Source organism: Marmota flaviventris, chromosome 5, assembly GCF_047511675.1.
Source record: "Marmota flaviventris isolate mMarFla1 chromosome 5, mMarFla1.hap1, whole genome shotgun sequence".
NCBI classification, from domain to species: domain Eukaryota; kingdom Metazoa; phylum Chordata; class Mammalia; order Rodentia; family Sciuridae; genus Marmota; species Marmota flaviventris.
In genome coordinates, this window is record NC_092502.1 from 157,326,731 (window position 1) to 157,348,116 (window position 21,386).

Consider the following 21,386-nt stretch of genomic DNA (forward strand, 5'->3'; position numbering starts at 1 on the left):
TCCTCCCAGACCAGCTCTGGCCTTGGCGCTTCCGCACATGCCCTTCCCATTGCCTAACTCTTCCTTCTTACTGAACTCATTCTTCTATCCTCAGTCCAAAAACCGCTGTAGTAATTGCAGTGGGCAGTTTCCTATCAAACAAGATACTACAGGATACTATTTGTTTTCCTAAGGTAGATGACTGAGCCAACCAGACTGGGCCTAGAAGGCAATAATTCCCCCTCTTCTGATAAAATTAACTTTTCAGTCCTACTGGGTACTGACCAGGGAGACACTGGAGCAGAGAAGCTTGGTTTCAGGACAGCCCCGGTGACTCCTGCAGTTGTCCTTAACTTCCGTACTGCGTGCAGGAGGCCCTGACACCCATCTCTTGCTCACCTCCAGACTGGAAGAGGGAGAACCACAAGCGAGCTATTTCCAAGAGGGGCTCCCTTAGAATAGGGAATTTGTCCCACTGCAGTCTTTTCCTTTTGGTCCACATATCCACCAGTTGGATATACATATTTCAAGTAACAGTGGAAAAAAACAACATAGTCAAGTTGTTGATGGTACAGGAAAACACTCTCATACCTTATTGATTCTAAGGGGGCAATCTGACACTGCAAAAAAAATTTTTGATGAATTAATCTTCTAAAAATTTATCCTACAGAAATAACTACCTTAAGTATAAAATGTTAATATAGACAAAAAAATTTACTATAACATACAAAGTGGCTTTCAGAAAACCTAAATCATGGTCTCTCCAAATAATGCTATAAAGCTGTCAGAAAAACAAGGTAGCTAACACTAGGGATGGTAGAGTACAGCTCTAGTCCCACCCAGCTTCTTGAGAGGTTGTGGGAAGATCACTTGAGTCCAAGAGTTGGAGACAAGAATGAGCAACACAGTGAGACCACCATCTCAAAACATACAATGAAACAAAAAAATTAGATTGCTACTTACATACTGACACAAAAAGATGTTCATAAAACAAAGTGGGAAAAAAGGCACCCCATAGAACAATTTGTGTAGCATGACACCTTCACTGTGATCAAAGATTCTATAAGTGTGTTTAGGCCTGACACTCTGGAAACACATGCTAAACTACTAACAACAGTTACCTTTGGAGAACGGGAAAGAAATTTCAGGATTTCTTTTAGCCACATACAAATTATTTTGATTCCAAATTCATCGTTTATTTGCTCACTCAGAAATGCTTACAAGTACCTGGTTTGTGCCACAAACTGAGATTAATAATACAGCAGTAATTCAGATTAAAAAATATAATCTCTGGAGCTTACATTCAAGTGGAAAACATGTAAACATAAGAAAAAAGTCAACTATAGAGTGTGCTAAGTAGTATGAGATATACAGCAGGGAGACCAGCCTCACTGGGAACCACAGCTCAGTAAAGAAATGAGATTGAGGAACCTAAACATTCAGACACAGCAAATAGTCAGTGAAAAGGCCCTGAGGCAGAGTGAGCACAGGGGTGATATTTCAGAGGGAGGAAAAGAGTTCCAACATGTGCTGCCTGGTATTGAAGGCCATCATGGACTTCAATTTTGTGATGGTGATCCACTTGCCAGTTTGCGTGAAACTGATTTGACTCCAATCAACAGAAATAGTATAGATTCAGTGGAGAAAAAGAATAAGGCAAGAACAGAGTCAGAAAGCCCAGGAAAACAGCATTACCATAGGCAGGAGGAGGAGGATGGTCATGTGCACCATGGTGGCAAGAGTGTTGCCAGATTATGGATTTATTAAGAAGGTAAAGATTTGCTGTCAGCCTGGATAAAGGAGCATGAGATGCACATACATTCTGGCATTTAGGAAAAGGCAGGCAAAATGTCTTGAGTGCACTCACACACACATACCTGAGAGTAATCAGCATACTGGTCTTTACAGCTGTGGGACTGAATGGTGTGGAACATCACTAAGTTAGCATAACCCGAGTGAAGGGAGAACACAGTCCCAGATTGAGCCCTGGGGCTTGTAACGACTGGAAGACAAGACAGAGCCAGCAAATAAGTTTAAAAAGAAGAGTCTGGACAGGAAGAAAATTAGAAGACTGCAGTGTTTGGACAAACTAATAAAGTGGTTTCAACAGAAGAGAGGAAATCAACAGTACTGGATGAGACAAGAAACATAAGACCTGAGAATTAATCATAAAATTTAGCAGCAATTACAAGAGCAATTCCAGGGAAAAAATGGGAATGAATATCCAATGGGAATGGAGTTGGAAGTTAACATGAGTATGGATAACTCTTTGAAGGCATTTGCTGAGAAGGAAACAGAGTGGCAGGGTCAAGGTATTTTTAGTGGAAGAATCACAGCAGCAGTGGGAAGTAATGATGGGAATAGCCCAACAGAAAAGACGCATGGGAGGGCAGGATTGCAGCCCAGAGCCCTCCAGTAGGCAGGGCACACTTATCCCTCAAAGCAGTGGAAGGTGAATGGGGCTCTTCAGTGGAGCCCATCTGGCCTGAGGCACCTCTCTCACTGCAGTCTGCATTAAAGGGCAGGCAAAGCAGTGTCACTCTGGGAGCTCAATTAACTGGTGAGCACATGGACACAGGGGCAGATCAGGGGTAGATGTGATTGTGTGACCTTGTGAACGTTCTCTTTGGACTGCTTCCTCCTTCTCGGAGAACGGGAAAGAAATACCTGCCTGGTATTGAAGGCCATCATCATCATCACATCAAAGTGAGGAGAAAGGAGGATGTGGTGCTTTGAGGAAAGAGAAGGACTCAAATGGTTACTTAGAAAGGGCATCAAGACATTAACTTACAATAAGTTCAATTTGTTAAGTTTTGACATATGTATTACATGTTAAACCAGAACCACAAGACATCCATCACCCCCATTTCTTCATGCCCCTTTGAAATCTCTACAAGTCCTCCCTCCAACTCCTAACCCCACCGCTCTTTCTATACACTTTTGTAGATGACTCCACATTTTCTAGTGTATGCATTTTATAACAGTACTTTTGAGATGTGTCCATGTTGCATGTATCAACAGTGAATTCAAGTTGAGCACTATTCCATTATGTAAATAATCACAATTTCTGTATTTACTTGTTGATAAATGTGGGTAGCTTCTAGCTTTGGGTTATTATAAAGTTACTATGAAGGTACAAGTATTCATAGGGAAATATACTTTTTCTTTTGACAAATAATTAGGAACGTTAAATGTACATGAGCTACAACTGTCTTCCAAAGTAACTGTGCCATTTCTCATTACCTTCAGCCGAGCATAAGTTCTAGCTCTTCTGCATCCTCACCAATATGTGGTAGGTTTTTATTTTTAGGCATTCTAATAGTATGTGGTGCAGCCTACTTTAGTTTTAATTTGCATTTTCCTAGAGACTAATTATGTTAAATATTTCATTGGTTATTTATTGAAGAACCAAGCATATTTCATATGCTTGCCACATCCTCCCCGCCCCTGGGAATTGAATCCAGGGCATTGCAAACTAGTTAAGTGCTCTACCAACGAGCTACATCCCCAGCCCAGTATATAACCTTTAGTGAAGTGTCTGTTTAAATAATTTGCCCAAATGGTATACTTACTATTGTTTTGAGACTGCTGTATTCTAGATGCATGTACTTCATCAGAAATGCAAATATTTCCTGCCACTCTATGGTCTTTTTATTCACTTGGCATCTTAAGAGGTTTTCAACTTGATCAAGTATGATTTATCATTCTTTTTCTTAAATGAAGTGTACTTGTTGTATCTAAAAACTATGCCTAACACAAGGTTAAACATTTTTTTCTTTCATTTTCTTCTACAAGTTAGTTTATATTTAGGATTATAACTCATTTTAATTCTTACTATGGTACGGATTGTTTTTAATTTTGCATCTTATGTCCAATTATTCCATCATTTTTCAAGACTGTTGCATTTTTGACAGAACTCTACTGCAGTCACTATGCACGTGGGTCTATTTCTGGACTCTATTGTGCTCCCTCAGGCCCACGGACAATAGTCAGCCAGCAGAAAGTCCTGCTCCAACTGAACAAAGAACAGGTAAGTGATGAATAGGGTTCCTGGGAAGAAGCTTCGCTTCTTTAGGTCTGACCTAAAGAAGTTACTGAACAAATATGGAGAAGTGAAAAAACTCAGGCACTGTTACATATGTCAAGGAAGAAAATTCAAAAAGATAATTAAACAATGCAAAGTGGAACAAAAAGGAGCCTCTACTGAGGCTCTTGCCTGTGTACATTTGGATGGCTTTAGCGAGAGTATGGCACTGCATGAAGTAGGCTGCAGGAGGCTGATAGGAGATGGTGTGTGGGAGAGGAGGGGTCCCTACATGTAGGAAACTGAGGAAGCAGGGAGATCACTGCAGGCTCCCAGTCTCAGTCCTTTCTTCTCCGTGTTCCCCAAGGCATCTTAGTCCTACCTATTGTGTTCTTTTTCATTCTCAGCTCCTTAGCAGCAGACCTAATGCTTCATTTAAGTAGAGCACTAAGTGCAGTGCTAGAAACAAATGAACACAGAAAACCACCAACAAAACCTCATCACTGTGCTCAGGAGTGGCACCAAGCTGGAGTGCAAGGGGAAATTATGGTCAGCTTCTGAGCAACGCCACACAAGCGCCTCTGATGGAAATTCAACTTCACAGATTAAAGATGGTCCTGCGTTTAAAAAAAAGAGTGAAAATGCACTTGACTGGGTGGGGGAAGGGTACTAATAGAAAAAAACATGCAGGTTTTTGAAAATCATTTGAAACCTAGAAATGGGAAAAATTAGTAAGGTCTCTAAAGCAAAACATTCTCTTCATTCTGAACACTCAGGCATAAACAGAACCTGGGTAAGTCCTTCCCTTTTTTGGGGGACATATGGTCAACTACATAAAATGTTTTTTGATTAGTTTTACCATGTCAAAGTCTCCACCTGAAAGAGAGACAAGCCTGGACTTTGGTCTTGTGGAGGAGTAAGCAGTGGACAAGATGGGGTTTTACCATGTCCAGTGAAGATGGCTACCTTTCAAGTACTGGGGAGAGGTGGCTACAGTTTCTCCAACTATGCTTTTAAACCTGGGTTTAAATAGAAGGGGAAGGTCATATCACATGAAAATTGAGCTATTTTTTCTTACACAAATATTAAAAATATATGGATTATCTATGTATGCTGGCTAATAATGTACATTTCTGTATTTTATATGTATGTTTGAGATAGGGTCTCACTGTGTTGTCCAGGCTGATTGTGAACTCCTGGACTCAAAGCAATCTTCCTGTCTCAGCCTCTCCAGTAGATGGAACTAGAGGCATGGACCACCGCACCAGCTTCACATTTCTATAATTTTAAAACGTTCTTCCAACAAAGCAAAAAAAAAAAAAAAAACTAGGCTACAACTAACATTCACTTTATTCAATTTTGTTCTCTCAACTCAGAAGGCAACAAATGGATCACATAGAAAAGGGAGCATTTTTTAATATATACACATAAAATTGGTATGGGTACCTAAGGTGTTCACTTTAATAAAAAACTGACATCCCAAACAACTATGTATTCTATTTAGCTTCTACAACAGTCATTCCTAGGCCTTAGTCATTACATTTATTTATATAAGGTACTATATTACTTTCATGACTACAAAATGAGGCACTCATACAGAACAGACAAGAATGAAAACATGTAGGTACTGTCTCATCTTTGTTATATTAATGCCAAAAATATCACTGGGGATTAATTGAAAGGAGCCCTTACTCATGAAAGTTGTTTACAAAATTGATGACACACAGCAGGACTAAGCTGACAAGAAAATATCTGATTGGGCAAATTAGATAGGTGGATACAAAACAGCTTAATCAAAAAAGTTAGAGAATCTCCACGAATAAGCCTTTTAATAATACTTTAGTGGTAAGACATTTTAGTTTTGACTTTTCTTGATGACTGAAAAATTAACATTCTAAAGGAATATTTTAAACATAATCATGGAATTTTACAATGTAAAAAAAGCATCATAGTAAATAGCTTAATATTCTCAATTCTGAAAATGAAAATAAATAGCTAACTTGTGAAGTATTTATAAGTGCCAGTGTTCTTATGTGATGGCACTACAGTCTTATGTGTGTGCTTGCAAACACAATACAGTGTAGAAATGTCCAGTGTTTCTTTGTTTAAAAAGTCATCAATTCAACCTAAATTCAAGAATTACACTTTAATAGTAGCATTTTGCCAATACAGAGATGACATACTGAGGATCAAATCATTTGATGGAAAGTTATTCTCTATTACTTGTATGAGAGAAAGAACACAAGATTTCACATTTATAACAATTATATTAAATGTTAAAATAAAAATTACTTGCTTACATGTGGAATTGAGGTATCCCATCTCCTTCGTTTCTCCGGAGAACAGGAAAAAAAAAAAAATTAAAACTTAAAAACATGGAGCTTTTTTAAGGCTAGCTATATGCAAATTTCACATTGGCATTTTTCTTCAGTTTTTATCAACTATTAGTACTTTAATCTAAAACTCAAACATAATTTGCTAATAATGAAGAAATGTACAATATGTACCATGACTTTTGATAACTAGTCATGTAAAACTAACCCCAGCTGATGATTTGTCTTCAATTTATAAATAGTAAAAATAAAGCAAAAAGGCTTCTTTCCCAGTAAAACTTCCCTGAAGACGGTTTCAGCCCAATGTAAAAGGAAGCAAAACTACACTGAAAGTATTTTTTTAAAGTCTACATGAAGAAGGGCAGCAATACTAATACTGGCACCTTCTGAATTATGGGTTTTAAATATTTATGACTATTGGTTAATAATAAAATCTGGATGCTACCCAAGTAAATATTAGCCAGAAAATACCTTCCTTATGATAGGATTTATCTTATGGAAGAGAACAGGACAAAAAAAAAACAACAAAAAAAAAAAAAAACAACTGAAGAACCTGGAGGGCTGGTGATATAGCTCAGTGACACAGCATTTGCCTAGCATGTGCCAGACCCTGGGTTCTGTCCCCAGCACCATGACAACAAAACTAGGAGGAATTCCTCAATAAGACAATATAAAGTTATTTTCCAGTGACATGAGGGTGATTTTTTTAGTTACTCTGATGTGTTTTTTTTTTAAACAAAGCATCTAATAAGACTGATTTAAAATTGTGAAGGATGAACCACTTTTAGCCATTTGTGATGATCTGTTAAAATGTGTTCCAATGAGTTTATATCAAGATCTACAAATTACTTAAAAATTATAAGAAACTTAAATTAATATAATCAAGTTATATGCCCAAATCAATATTGTTTTTCCCCAAGAGAACAACTTATATAGTCAAAATGATAGGTGGCATTACATTTAAAATGCTCCCAACTTTTTATAGTAAGACTAAATTTCCGAGTAAAGGTAGAGCTAGCAAAGGACTTGTTTCAAACACAAGAGAAAAGGCTATCTCAAAGTGCCAAATAGTGTTAACACTGAATCCTATGTCAAGCAATATTCTTCCTTGATACTGATGTTTTAAAATATATTTTGAAGTATTTCCTTACAATTTAAGGAAGAATTGTGTTGAAAAATGAAACCACCAGAACTTGTTGCTCTTGATTTTGGTAGCTTATTTTTGGCTGATTTTCATATTGTTAAAAAAAAAAATATCCGATTTTAACTTATGAGTTTTAATACTATATAGAAAATTTTTTATACTTTCTGAAAATCTACACTGTCCATTTTCTATGAGAACTTCTAAGTTGTCACTCAAATGCAAACACTACCCTTACAATAAACCAATACCATTAAATACTTGGATTATGTGCTCAACCATTCTATTCCTCCAAACTCTGAACTTGAAACTTTGGTTATAAGGGAAAACCAAGTCTGTTAAGTATACAGTTAACAGCACATTTCCAATGAAATACATTCCTATGTTAAAAGGCCAGCTCAAGCCAGCTTCTTTCTGGACAAATAGAGTTGGTTTTATTCGCAGTTTTATTCTGTAAACAAAAAAGCTTTGGAAACTTTGGGATTTACTGATGAAAACACAGGAGAAATGTACTCACTACTCCTCACCCGATGATGCACTCACCAGAAGGACTAGGTGTTCTAACCAGCTTTCTCTAACACTGTCAAACCAAGACCATGACCACATCTATACTTAAAAGCATCTCAGAATGTTCTAAGTCCAATAAGATGTAATATTGTTGGTGATGTTATTCTGTGAGAGATTTATGATCTTGCACGACACTTTGGGCCACTGCTGTCAAAAAGTTGTGTGGAAGGGGGGACAAGGAACTAATGAAAATCTTCATTTGTATGGTTTTTTTCCCTAAGTACAGACATGCCCCTAACAAGCACAAAACCCAACTCCCAATGCTGATCACTAGGAATATTAAATTATCAAAATTAAAAAAAATCTCCTCACCTAGCACAACATACTATACAATATTACAAACACAGACACATGAAAAAAAAATCAGGCAGTAGAAAATGTACAACAGCTTTGGTGTTATACAAAATAACTTCCCAAAACAACTGACAGTGAAGCTCAAAATTGCTGTTTTCTTACCACAGACACTTCACTACTGCTTTCTACTGGTTTCCTTTTAGGTTCCTGGAAAGGTGTGAAGAGCCAAGAAAGACAGGATGTACAGTCTGCTTAGTGAGAATTGCTAGGAAAACCAAAGAACTGCGTTCCACAAGACGTCACTGAAAGGTCTTGCCTGTGTACTACTGCTCTGTGGCACGTTTCCTGTCGAGATCACAGCAGGTCCAAAATAAAGTGACAACTAGATTTAATAAATTAATATACATTTTGTTTAAAGATGTACAATGCACATTCTGTTTAATCCAAGGTTTTAGGGAAATCAAGGAACTTCTATTTACACATATACAGATCTCAGACAGCAGTGATGTCGGCAGATGCAGGGAAGAGCAGCAGAGCCTTACACGCTACTCTCTGGATGCTGAGGACACAAGTCAAGTACATTTAACTTAAAAACAACGCTGAGAGATCACGGGGTAGAATCTCCAAAGCGAGAAGTCCACAAAAAGGACACGTAAAGGCAAGGGGAAGGTCAAGGAGTTGAGACAACCACTTTATTCTTGGGACGACTGTGGAGGTGGCACAGATGTTCCTTGTTTGCCAGATTTCCTCTCATAGTTCACCAGGCGTTGACCCACAAGGTACCTAGGTGGTTAACATAGGGTGGTTACTCTCTGATAAAAATCTTACAAATAAAACATTCTTCTAATTGCTGTATGTATATATGTGACTGCATAACCAATGTGATTCTGCCACCTGTATACTCAGAAAAATGAGAAATTATACCCCATCTGATTCAAATGTATGATATGTCAAGATCATTGTACTGTCATGTGTAACTAATTTTAAAAAAATTCTTCTAAGAACAGCAAGGGATACATTTTTAATGTAAATCAGGTCAATTTATTCCTCCCTAAAGCCTTTCAATAGGTAGGTAGACCAAAGGAGAGTCTAGAATGAACAGCTGCAAAAGACAGAAAGACAGGTGCCATAGAGCCACATAGGGATGTGTAGGAAGTACGACAAAGATTAGAAGGTCTCTGATGCTGTGCAGTGACACACGTGCAGTTCTCAAACTCAGGCACTCAAGAGGCCAGAGGCAAGTACAATAAATGAAAGCAGAAAATTTATTTGTATGGGCTGACATTTTATAAAAGCAGCTTAAAATCAAGGTCTGAGGAAATGGACTAGAAATATGATCACCAGAAAGCAGGGTAAGAAAAAAGTAGGAGGTGAAAAGGTCTGGTTCTAGAGAAAAGGAGAAACCGAAGGGCAGATTTCAGTGAGGCCAAGCGGGAGATGGCAAGGCACCGAGTGTACATGGAGTAACAGGAGGCAATGGTCTGTGAATAGAATACTGAGTGCTCCAAACTGATGTGATGTGACAGAGGAGAGGATGTAATGGCAATAGGCAGGAGTTACTGAGGCTGGAATGGCAAGGCTGCAGAGCCTCCACAGGTAGACCCTTTCCCTGACAGGAAGGGCTCGCTAAGAGTCAGTGGATGGGCTGGATGCTGACTCCTGGAGGAGTGTCTAATGGAGGTGGTCTGTTCTGTTCTGTTTTAATCTAAAACTATTTAATTTATTGTCAAAACAGAACATTTGAAAACAGACTGAAAAATTATTTGGTATGAAAAGTAAATAAATCCTTCCTCCCCAAACCACCAGTTTCTCCAACTTCTCCAGCTCCATAAATGACAACTGCAGATTCCCTGTGGCTCTACCTGACTGTACTCTCCCTTCATGTCCTACACCCAATCTTAGCACATCCTACCACAAAATATATCCAGAATATGAATTCTTTCCCTTCTTGAGATTTATCATATAAAACACAAAAGTTAAGAAATGACAACACCTTCACAAGAGTGGTCAGAATAATGGAATTCTAGACTTACTTGTCATTTTTTATATGTTCATAAAGGCGCTTAAACTGGCGAACCTGGAAGGACAAGATTCCCATCAATACCACAACCATCAGTAAAAATGGATAAATCCGCCGGTGGACTAAGTTTTGCATTTCTGCAGTAACACCTGTAAAACCAAAAGAAGAAACTTGTAAGTGGTATGTTGCTATAATTTGGATATGGCTTGAAGGTGCTCCCCAGTGATTTATGGGTGGACAGTACTGAGGGGTAGGACCTAGTAGGAAGTAATTAGGTCATTAGGAGTTCTGGCCTTGGAAGCTGATCTCATGGAGTTAGTTCCTGAAAATGGGCTGTTATACAAGGATGAACTTGACCCCTGAATCTCTTTGGCTTCCTGTCTCATCAGGTGATCTCTTCCAGATGTGCTGCCACATATGTGATACCATCTACCATGAGGCTCTCAACAGAGACCAAATGAATGGGGCCACTCAATCCTAGACTTTCAGTCTTCAAAACTATAAGCTAAATAAACCTCTTTTCTTTATAAAGTACCCACTTTCAAGTATTTTGTTTTAGCAACAGAAAATAAACTAATGAATAAGTAGAATAACAATAAAAATGAAAGACATTCTTCCCCTAGGAAGAGGATGGGCCTAGGGTGGACTACAGCAAGTATTCAAGATAAACTTTCTAAGTCCAAGATCTGTCAGCTTTCTACAACCTAAGTGAGCTAGATTAAATGACTGCTCAAGTTCTTTCCAGTTTAAACATTTGGACTCCACAAATAGCTGGTGTCATTTACACATTTAAGCTATACTTTAAAAAAATAAAAACAGCTGGGTGCAGTGGTACACACCTGTAATCTCAACAGCTCAGGAGGCTGAGGCAGGAGGATTGGAAGATCAAAAACAGAGATCAGCAACTTAGAGAGAGCCTATCTCTAAATAAAATATTATAAGGGCTACAGATGTGGCTCAGTGGCTAAGCAACCTTAGGTTCAATCCCTGGTGCCAAAAATATAAATAAAGTAAGATAAACAAAATAAAACTATGTTTAATAAAAGATCTGTTCCTTAAACTTTTAGAACACTCAAATATTTTTCAACTTTAATTCATGAGTTTTAACTCTTTCTTGGGAGGACAGCTTTAAAATCAGATGAAATATTTCAAAGGACATCAGAAAATTAATATCCCAACTGGACTATTCCAAACCCCGCAAGAGTCTGCTGCAGTGGAAAGAGCATGGGCTCTGCAGCTGAGCTTGGAGTTTGAACTGTCCACATACTCTTTAAAGTATAACTTCATCAAGACTCAGTTCTATAAACTCAGTTTCAAAAGCTCTTCTAAGAATAAGTAACAATTCTGTAAAGCACCTAGAGAGAGCCAAAAAGTGCTAAAAAAAAAAAAAAATCATTTACTAATATTTCCCTCTTCTATAAAGTCTTTCCAATGGGGTTCACAATGAAACTTCTAATAGAGCAAAGTTGGTTACCGTGGAGCACATCTGAAATGCTGTGACTCAGGAGGCTGAGACAGGAGGATCAGCCCCAATTTGAGGTCAGCCTCAGCAATTTAACAAGATCCTTTCTCTAAGAATAAAAAAGAGCTGGGGATACAGTTCAGTATTAAGAGTGTCCCTAGGTTCAATCCCCAATACTGCAAAAATAAAAAACAAACCAAAACAACAATAAAAAATTCTAATAGTGGAAATATAAAAAGATTTAGGTTTAGAAAACCAAATAGTAATCCTTAAGTAATAGTAATAGTAATCCTTAATCTATATACTATCAGTGGACAGGACATAATACATATTAATCAGAAAATAATATTAAGACAATGACATTCCTACAATAGCTAAAACAGTAAACTAGAAAATAAAATTATCTACTTTTATTAAAAATATTATTCTAAAGATTCTAAATAATTTTTTTTTCTTTTTATGGTACTAGGGATTGAACCCAGGGGAGCTTAATGAGCCACATCCCCACCCCCTTTTATACTTTATTTAGAGACAGGATCTCACAAAGTTGCTCAGGGTCTTGCTAAATTGCTAAGGCTAGCTTTGAAATCACAATCCTCCTGCCTTAGCCTCCCGTGTTGCTGGGATTACAGGCATGTTCCACTGTACCCAGCTTCACCTATTATTATTAGGTTTTAAAATTATTTATTTATTTATTTATTTATTTATTTATTTTAGTTATAGGTGGGCACAATACCTTTACTTGATTTTTATGTGGTGCTGAGGATTGAACCCAGTGCCTCAGGCATGCTAGGCGAGTGCTCTACACCTCTGAGCCACAACCACAACCCCTTCATCTATTATTTAAGCCCAGCTAAATGATTATTCGTTTACCAACAAAGCATTTGAAATCAGATAGCCTTTGTCATAAGAACATCAAAGTTAATAAAGTGCTCTCTAAAGCTCCATAGCCAGCATTACCCACCTAATAAGGGAACAACGCCAGAAGCTATGACATAAGGTACACACAGGGAAAGCAAGAGCACAGAGATCACTGGAGCTGCCAATTTACGAATGATGTAGTGAAGGTCAATGTTCCGGATGCCATTTGCATAAACCTAAAACAATAAGAAAAAATCAGAACAAAAATACTTAACAAATTCTTCCATGCTATTTGTCAACTCAAAAGGACTCAAACTGGTTATTTTTTCCTACAGTCAAGGCAAATTGTGGAGCATAAACATAAACCTTGCTCTGGAAAGTTTTTAAAAGGAGTATATTTACTTACTAACACTGTACAGTTAGCCACAAATTGTGAAATACGACAACACTAATATAATCACAATTTTTACTATCCTTGCACTAAAACAGTACCAAATAACATTCAGTAATTACACAATTGAATACTACAGAACTTGAAGTATTTTTTCACAAATCTTATGTAAGAGTGATCTGTGTTATTATTCAAAACTATTTAAGAGGCCCAGTGGCACACACCTATAATCCCAGTAGCATGGGAGGCCAAGACGAGAGGATTATCAATTCAAAGCCAGCCTCAGCAACTTAGCAAAGCCCTGAGCAACTGACCTTGTTTCAAAACACAAAATAAAAAGGGCTGGGTCTGTGGTTCAGTGGTTACTTGCCCCCGAGGTCAATCCCCAGTACCCCCCCCAAAAAAAAAAAAAATTCATTTTATCTAAATGTGACAAGAAAATAACGTAAACAGGAAATGTTTCCAAAAAACTGAATAAATCAAATTTTAAGAAACAAAAGGTATTTTATGTTAAAAAAAAAAAAAAGCAGAAAAGAATTCTACAGTTAATTTATTTAAAAATCCAAGAATTTCTAACATATTTCCTTCACCTTCTCAAGAAAATTCTACTGAAAAAGACTGCAAAGGAAAGAATAGATGGAAGTGGGAAAACCCTGAAAATAAATGGAAAATACTAATGAAGTGCAGAATGCTGTTTTTTCCCTTCTTGCCCTAATCCACAGCAATTATGTCCCTCACAAATCAGGATGTAGTGTTTCTCAAACCCCATACCAGGGATTTGAAGAACAAGCAGGCTTAATCCTTCAAAGTTTTACTTTCACCCCCAAAGAAACCTAGTTCACGCAAATGCATTATAATTAAAAAAGAGGGTATCCCAATATTTCTCCATCAAGCCCAACCATTCAATTTTCATACAAATGTACAATCATGCCATAAGAAAATAATGCATTTTAAAGTGAAATATTACCCAAAAAAAAAAAAAAATCAATGATGTTTCACAGCCTCCATTAAACCCTTATTATCTCTAAACTCTGCAAGGGCCAGAGTCTCAGCCAGAGACTATAGAGTGGACTGGCTCACACTCCTATCCTGAATAGATATGCTGCCATGGGCGCCCAATCCCTCACATGCCTAATGGACTTCTAAATTAGTTTGTACTCTGGAGACACATGTGAACACACAGTAATTCCCTTGCTCCCCCAACCTCTGCTCCTAAGAATCAAAATTTCAAGGTACAGGTAGTTTTCCCCAATTTTCTTGTGAACAGTGAGCTGAGAACTCCTGCCTTTACTTCCCATACATCAAAAGGGAGGCAAACTTTCACTGCAGCACATTTGTAAGACCTTATTTATTTGGCACTGAGCTAAAGATTGAAGAATTAACCTTGAGGACATTTTCTAGACAACTAAAGCTTAAAGAAATAAGCTTATCACACATTGGCTATTCTAGATAGACATCTTTTTAAATGAATTACTATACTCACTAATCTGATTATCAGAGCACAATCTACTTTTTTCAAGGCGATCACACCAACGACCAAATTATTTCACAGTTTCTAATTCAGTAATAATCTCAGGTGTTATGTAACTAGAATATTCAACCATTTTGCCTTTTTAGTCTATTTTTTCCTGGTCTTTTCTTTTACTTATTGCCTCAAGTAATGGCTTCCTTTCCTCTCTCTACTATAGGTTTAGTAACATGAATAATACTAAGCTTCATTAGAACCCCTGCTCTGGAAAAGGCATGTATGACATATTGGCCTCTATTTTTGGACACATATTCTAGGCATTTTATGTTACTGGTTAACCTTTTAAGCTGAGGCTTAAAAGTGGCTATTGAAAATTCATGGTAGTATGTAAGACCAAAATATGCCACCCCTAAACACCTACACTTCTTTGGTATAAGGAGAGCTGAAGGCAACTGAGCAGCACAGGCAGAAAGTACTCTATTTTCCTAAAAGCGAACACAAAGACGAAAGGTAGCCTACTCGTCTCCCTCACTGAGAACAACAAAGGTTAACTACTAAAGACCCTTGTAGTCTGGCATACCAGAGGAAACTACAGTAACAAGTTTTACTAAACTAGTTTTTTATTTGCCTTACTCCAATACATCACTCTTAGATCTCAAAATCTTTCCCTTTGACCTTTTCCTTCTTTAAAAATTTAATATTCTTTGTTGAAAATTCCAGAATTCAAAGCTGTTTAAGAATTACATATTTCCCAGGGCATAAATTATTTTTTCTCTCCTAATAATAAAACTATCCTCTTTAAAAAGTTATATGTGCTCATTAACCCATTCTGTCCCATCTTCCCAGATGTGGATCACCTATAAAAACTTAAAATTGAGCAATACATACACCATTTACGGTACCTTTGCAGTGTTATGTTTTTAGAGTTCCACTCTTTTTACTACAAGTTACTTTTTACTGAATCCAACTGAACAGAACATTACATACATATGTAATATATGGAATGCATTCATGAAAGTATTTTCTAGTACCAGCTTGTCATTTAATTTCAAGAACAGTGTGTGTACACAACACACACACACAAAAAAAATACATATATATTTCCAGTGTCCTATTCATAGAACAATCTGTATTCTTATATTTAATGGTAATAAAGACTATAATAAGCCTAGATTACAATTTCCAACCTATATTAATACATCTGTGTCAATATTTTTTTTAAATATCCACAGAATTGAAACTTGGAAAACAACGGGTTAAAAGAAAATAGAAAGTGGACACATAAATAGCTTAATTAAACAAACATAATCACAAATCCATTTCAATATATCTTTCTCAAAACTGATCTTGCTTACCTGTTCAATTACAGTTTTCAACCACCACTGAGGACCCATCAACGTTATAGCTGCAATGATTTTGGCATGCAGGACTCCAAGTGCCCAGTCCTAGGATAATAAAAACCATTTAACACATTTTTTGTTGTTATTTTAACAGTAAACCTGGCAGAAAGGCAATACAATTTTCTCTTATTTCACACTTCAAAAAAGAAATTCTACAGAATTGGTAACAATTTGGCCGAAAGATTAACATATACTGCAAAATCCAGGGAAGTTTTCTCCAAAAGCCCAAGTTTAGTGTTCCTAAGAAAAATCATCCTTGAATCCTTTGATCTATATCATTCTTCCAAGAAAAATAGAAACTAAGTCTAAACATTAATGGCGATCTCAGTAATCAAATAAAAAATGATATAATTATTTTTATTTAAAAATATACATACATTTTTTTTTAGTTTTAGGTGGACACAATGTCTTTATTTTTTATGTGGTGCTCAGGATCAAACCCAGTGCCTCATGCATGCTAAGTGGCACTCTACTACTGAGCCATAACATCAGCCTACTATGATTTTATGTAATCAAACCATCCTGGGCTGGGGTTGTGGCTCAGTAGTAGAGCGCTCGCCTCACATGTGCAAGACCCTGGGTTCGATCCTCAGCACCACATAAAAATAAATAAGTAAAATAAAGGTTAAAAAAAAAAAATCCGGGGCTAGGGATGTGGCTCAAGCAGTAGCGCGCTCGCCTGGCATGCGTGCGGCCTGGGTTCCATCCTCAGCACCACATACAAACAAAGATATTGTGTCCACCAAACACTAAAAAAATAAATATTAAAAATTCTCTCTCTCTTAAAAAAAAAAATCAAAAAAAAAAAAAAACCACAAAAAAAAAACATCCTTACGCTGCTTTACTGGTTTGACTGAGCTAATATATATCAAAATAAGACTATGGAAACAAGAATGGCCTAAAGAAACTACTCCAAAGCCTCACAGCTTTGAGCTTGGAGCATTTGCAGTTTTCTTGCTGAACTGTATTTTTCATTCCCAGTGTTACTGCACATCAAGTTCCTCATGGTACCACTGGCTGACCTGCCAACCTCATCTCTCCACCAGCTAGCCAAAGTGCTTACCATTCCTTCCCCTCACCAAGTTGTTTCTTAAAATGTACATCAGATCCTAGAAGTAGATAGATTTCATGCTTATAACTCTGAAATCCTTAACATGGCACATATAGCCCTTCATAACCTGGTCTATCTTAAAAATATACATACATTAAAAATGTAACACATAACACTGAGATCTATTATATAAAAGTGAAGACGTTACAAAGAAGGCTGGAGTATTCTGTTACTGCTACCTCAATCTCTCTCCAGCAGTAACTACTATTGGTATTGAGTATATACTCTCTGTGCTTTCCCTCATGCATTTATCTGCAGCTATATGTCCAACTGAAAACACGTGTGTCATTTTGAGTAGATTTTGCTCATCCTGCCTAGTCTCTTCACTGTCCACCATCTTGAGGTCAACGCTCCAATTTACTGGTTTGATTGAATAGTAATATGTGTCTTCCTAAAAGAAGTGAGAAGTTGAAACACATACTGAATTCTTGCATGTCCTCAAACATCAATGCTCATCCTGCCAGGTGAAACAAGTGGTATTTTGTTTGGGTGCAAGAAGTTTGGTTTTTGTCCCCTTTCTCTTAATTCTCTTTAATTCTATCTTATGGCTTTCAGGGTAAAGAAAAAATGGTCCAAGAGCAGTATAATTTTTTTGAAGCTTTCAAGATTTCTCCTTATTCTTAGATTTTTGCCAAAATATACCGATATATATTTTTCTCTTCCATCTTGTCTTGTTGATTTTAATATCATCAAATGTGATCAAAACATTTCAACCTTCTTCAATATAATTAAAATTTTCTACATTTGTTTCAATGTTGCTTACATGTTTCCCTTCCAGAAGCCCTGTTATCTTTGTGTTTTTACTCCTAGAAGATATTTATCTTTCCCCTCAATTCTTTTTTTTTTTTGTGGTGCTGGGGACTGAACCCAGGGTCTTGTGCCTGCTGGGCAAGCACTCTACCATTCCCCTCAATTCTTCATTCTTTGATTTTGTTCTGTGCTTTGCTGACCTTTAAGGTCCCCAAACTGAGCCCCTGTGGTGACTGCTATATTAATCTGCTGAATTTCTTCAAAATCCATGCTACAAAGCTCCACAACCATTGTGTTCTGCTGTTTTCACGTGAGTGTGTAGATACTGCACTCCATCTCCTGTGTGTTTTCTTCTCTCTGGCAGCTCTCACCTTTGTAAGCAGTTGTCACTTGCATGTGTTCTGATTGCCCTGCCTAGCCTTTCTATGGCTGCTGAGCTTTTTTTTTTTTTTTTTTTAGTAAAAGCACTTGTCTAACCCAGGTCTCACTGAGAACATTCAGTATTTCATTCCTGCAGACCTTTGGAATTCCAGGAAGCCAACAGTCCTCTACTGAGGAACATGGAGAAAGCCTCTCTTCTTCATATCCATTAAGGCTCACAAGCTAGGAAGATTAAACTCACCAATTCAGTTGTTTTTTTTTGTTTTTGTTTTTTGCCTTTTGGGAGTCCAGAAGGCCAGGTAAGATTAAGGCCCACCACCCAGGTTCCCAGATTGCTGAAGTTTAAGCTTTTTCAGGCCAACTGCTCTGCAGTTCTTATCCCAAGAACAGGATCAGCCTCACTAGTTCTGCTAGAATTCCAAATGATCCCAATATCCCACAGACCTGTAGCCACATGCCACAGGAGAGTTAAGCAGCGTAAGAGTCAGGGATGGAGAAGACACTGTTCTTTCTAATACTTAGGAGTTTAATACAGACCCTCAATAACATGCTACACATATACATTTACAGCTTGTGTTTTTTCCTCTACATATGAACATGCCTGAGAACCATCCGCACTAAAACAAGTTCATTTAATTCTTTTTAACTAATGTAAAAGAACTGATGAACTTAATTTCCTTTAGTTATTTATTTTTCCTCCTTCAGTGCCAGGGACTGAACCCAGGGCTCACACATGCCAAGCAAGTGCTCTACAACTGAGCTACATCCCCTATCTGTGGACAGAATTTCAAACAGCAGATGTACCCCATCTTATTTAGCCATTCTCTACTGACAGGCATTTTAAGTTCCTTTTTTTTTTTTGTCATTATAAAAAATGATGTATGAGCAGAAGCAGCCTTGTGTTTCCTGCACACACACAGATGTCACTGTACAGTAGATTATAAAAAGTCGTACTGCTGAGTCATAATATTTTAGCATTTTAAAAAATGTAATCATGTAAAAGAATTCTCCAACATGATGACGACTTCCTAGGTCAGACTACTAAGAACACACATGTAACTGAACAAATTGTGCTTATTATTCCATGCTAAAAAGGAAGCACACACAATACAGGGAACTTGGGGCCACCTAGAGAGGGTAAGAATTATTACAGGATTTCAGCTTGTGTTAGAAATCTGGGTAAGGATTTAAAAAGGTGTGGCTTTGCTCTGTATCAGATGCTACTAAAAAGCAGAATAAGTTGTGATTGGCTATCTTAATAAACCTTATCTACAAAAAAAGGACAGCCTGAGGCCAAAACCTATAACTGGTAAAGAAGCAGCAATCATGTTAGCAGGAAATGGGGGATGTCTGATCATTCTGTGGTCTGCACAATGCTCATGTTCAATATGAGTTCAGATAAGACTGCAGAGATAGTCTTGCTTGTCCTGCTCTATCCTGGTCACACAGTGACTTTGTATGATGTTGACATTCTGTGAAACAATGTTTATGTTCAACAGAATTTCATGGTCTGGCTGATGGTGGCAGATTAGCTCCTCCATGTCAGGGGGGCTATTCCCCTTTTCAATGCTGCACACTACATAACATTAGGAAGCGTATAATATTTGTTTGCCTCATTTATTGTGATATGATCACTGACAACGTGAGGGTAACATTTTCCTGACCCCCTCCAATGCAAAGTTGTATTTTCCTTTGAGACTACTCATCTACAAAGTGATACTTGAACAGCATGTAAATAATCACTTCTCCATTGTATGGATGTCAAAACATGCATGAAAAATCTCTAAGAAAGTAGCAAGGGGTTACACTTTGAAACCTGCCTGTATCCAGCAGGATGTGGTAAAAAGCAATGCTGTAGACTTGTGATGCAGCATCTACTGTTTATAGGGACACTGATTTCCCCGAAATGCTATCTTAGAAGCCCAATAACCTTGGGTTACAGAGTTGTGAAAAAGCCCAGGTACATCTAAGAGCCCTCAGACAGTAACCCCAGATGGGTGCCAACAACCAACCAGCATCAACCCTAACAGTAAGTGATGGCATGTCCAAAGAGGTCATACCACCACTCTTAAATTGTCTCTAGTCATTGGACTTCCCAGGTAAGGCCACACATGTATCAGAAACAAAACAGATAAGCCCCTCTCTGAATTTCTGACCCATAGACTCTGGGTGTTCTAAGCCATTAAGTTATGGGGGTAACTTGTTATATAGCAATAGGTAACTGAATATCCATAAAACTTATAGCCTCATTAATTCAATATCCATTGACAAGCCTTGGAATTTAAATTTTGTGTGTGTGTGGTGGGGGGCAGTCTGGGGACTGAACTCAGGGGCATTTAACCATTGAGCCACAACCCCAGCCCTTTTAATTTTTTGAGATAGCATCTCACTGAGTTGCTTAGATCCTCACTAAATTGCTGAGGCTAGCTTTGAACTTGCAATTCTCCTGCCTCAGCCTCCCAAACTGCTGGGATTATAGATGCGCACCACTGTGCCGAGCTAGGATTATTCTTTTTTTAGGTATTACAAAAGAGTGGTTTTCTAATTCTGTTAATCCTTCTACCTTTTATTAGCTGGCATTATTCTCTATTTAAAAACTAAAAAACTCCATTTTCTTCAATTACTGATTCTATCTGCTCTGTAATGCAACATTTACAGAAAGAAATAACATAGGCTTATTTCTCTTTAGTACTCATTTATCTTACTAATTCTAGACTATGAGTCAGACTGGATTAGATTATGTATTCTCTGTCTTATTTCCAGATCTGCCCATTAGCTCCTACCTGGAATATACTCCTTCCTTTCTTACCCATCTTCAATATTGTACTAATTATATTGGCTTAGTTATTATCTCCTATAAAAAAATCACATCTGAAACTGGCACACCTAGGCTAAATACTCTTCTACATGATGCTATAGCTCCCATGCTTATCATACAAACTACCTAGGCACCTGTCTAGCTTTCCTACCAAAATATAAGTTCCTCAGGTTCCTGCAGTGGCCTCATTTTGAGCTGGGTTACACAGTTCAGAGTCTGGGCACACATTAAAGTGCTTTCTGTTTGAGCTTTAAGATTTTTGCTTTGATATATGGGTTCCATCAGGCTACTCCTTTTTAATGAACCTGAGACATTTGGGGAAATATGATGTCATTTATTAAAGTATTAAAGTCAAAAAGAGCAAAAAAATTTACATTAGCTCAAAA

General features: G+C 37.4%; 1 protein-coding gene across 1 annotated transcript in view; it reads right to left on the reverse strand.

Annotated features, from left to right (window-relative positions):
• Positions 1-5,335: 5,335 nt before the first annotated feature.
• Positions 5,336-21,386, reverse strand: part of Marchf6 (membrane associated ring-CH-type finger 6) — a 76,142-nt gene continuing 60,091 nt past the window's right edge. Inside the window, exons 23-26 of the mRNA XM_027943885.2 lie at positions 15,896-15,985; positions 12,785-12,917; positions 10,372-10,507; positions 5,336-9,121 (exon numbers count right to left, since the gene is read on the reverse strand). Of these exons, the coding sequence (XP_027799686.1) occupies positions 9,031-9,121; positions 10,372-10,507; positions 12,785-12,917; positions 15,896-15,985 (450 nt within the window). The 3' untranslated portion in view covers positions 5,336-9,030. The remainder of the gene's footprint in view (positions 9,122-10,371; positions 10,508-12,784; positions 12,918-15,895; positions 15,986-21,386) is intronic.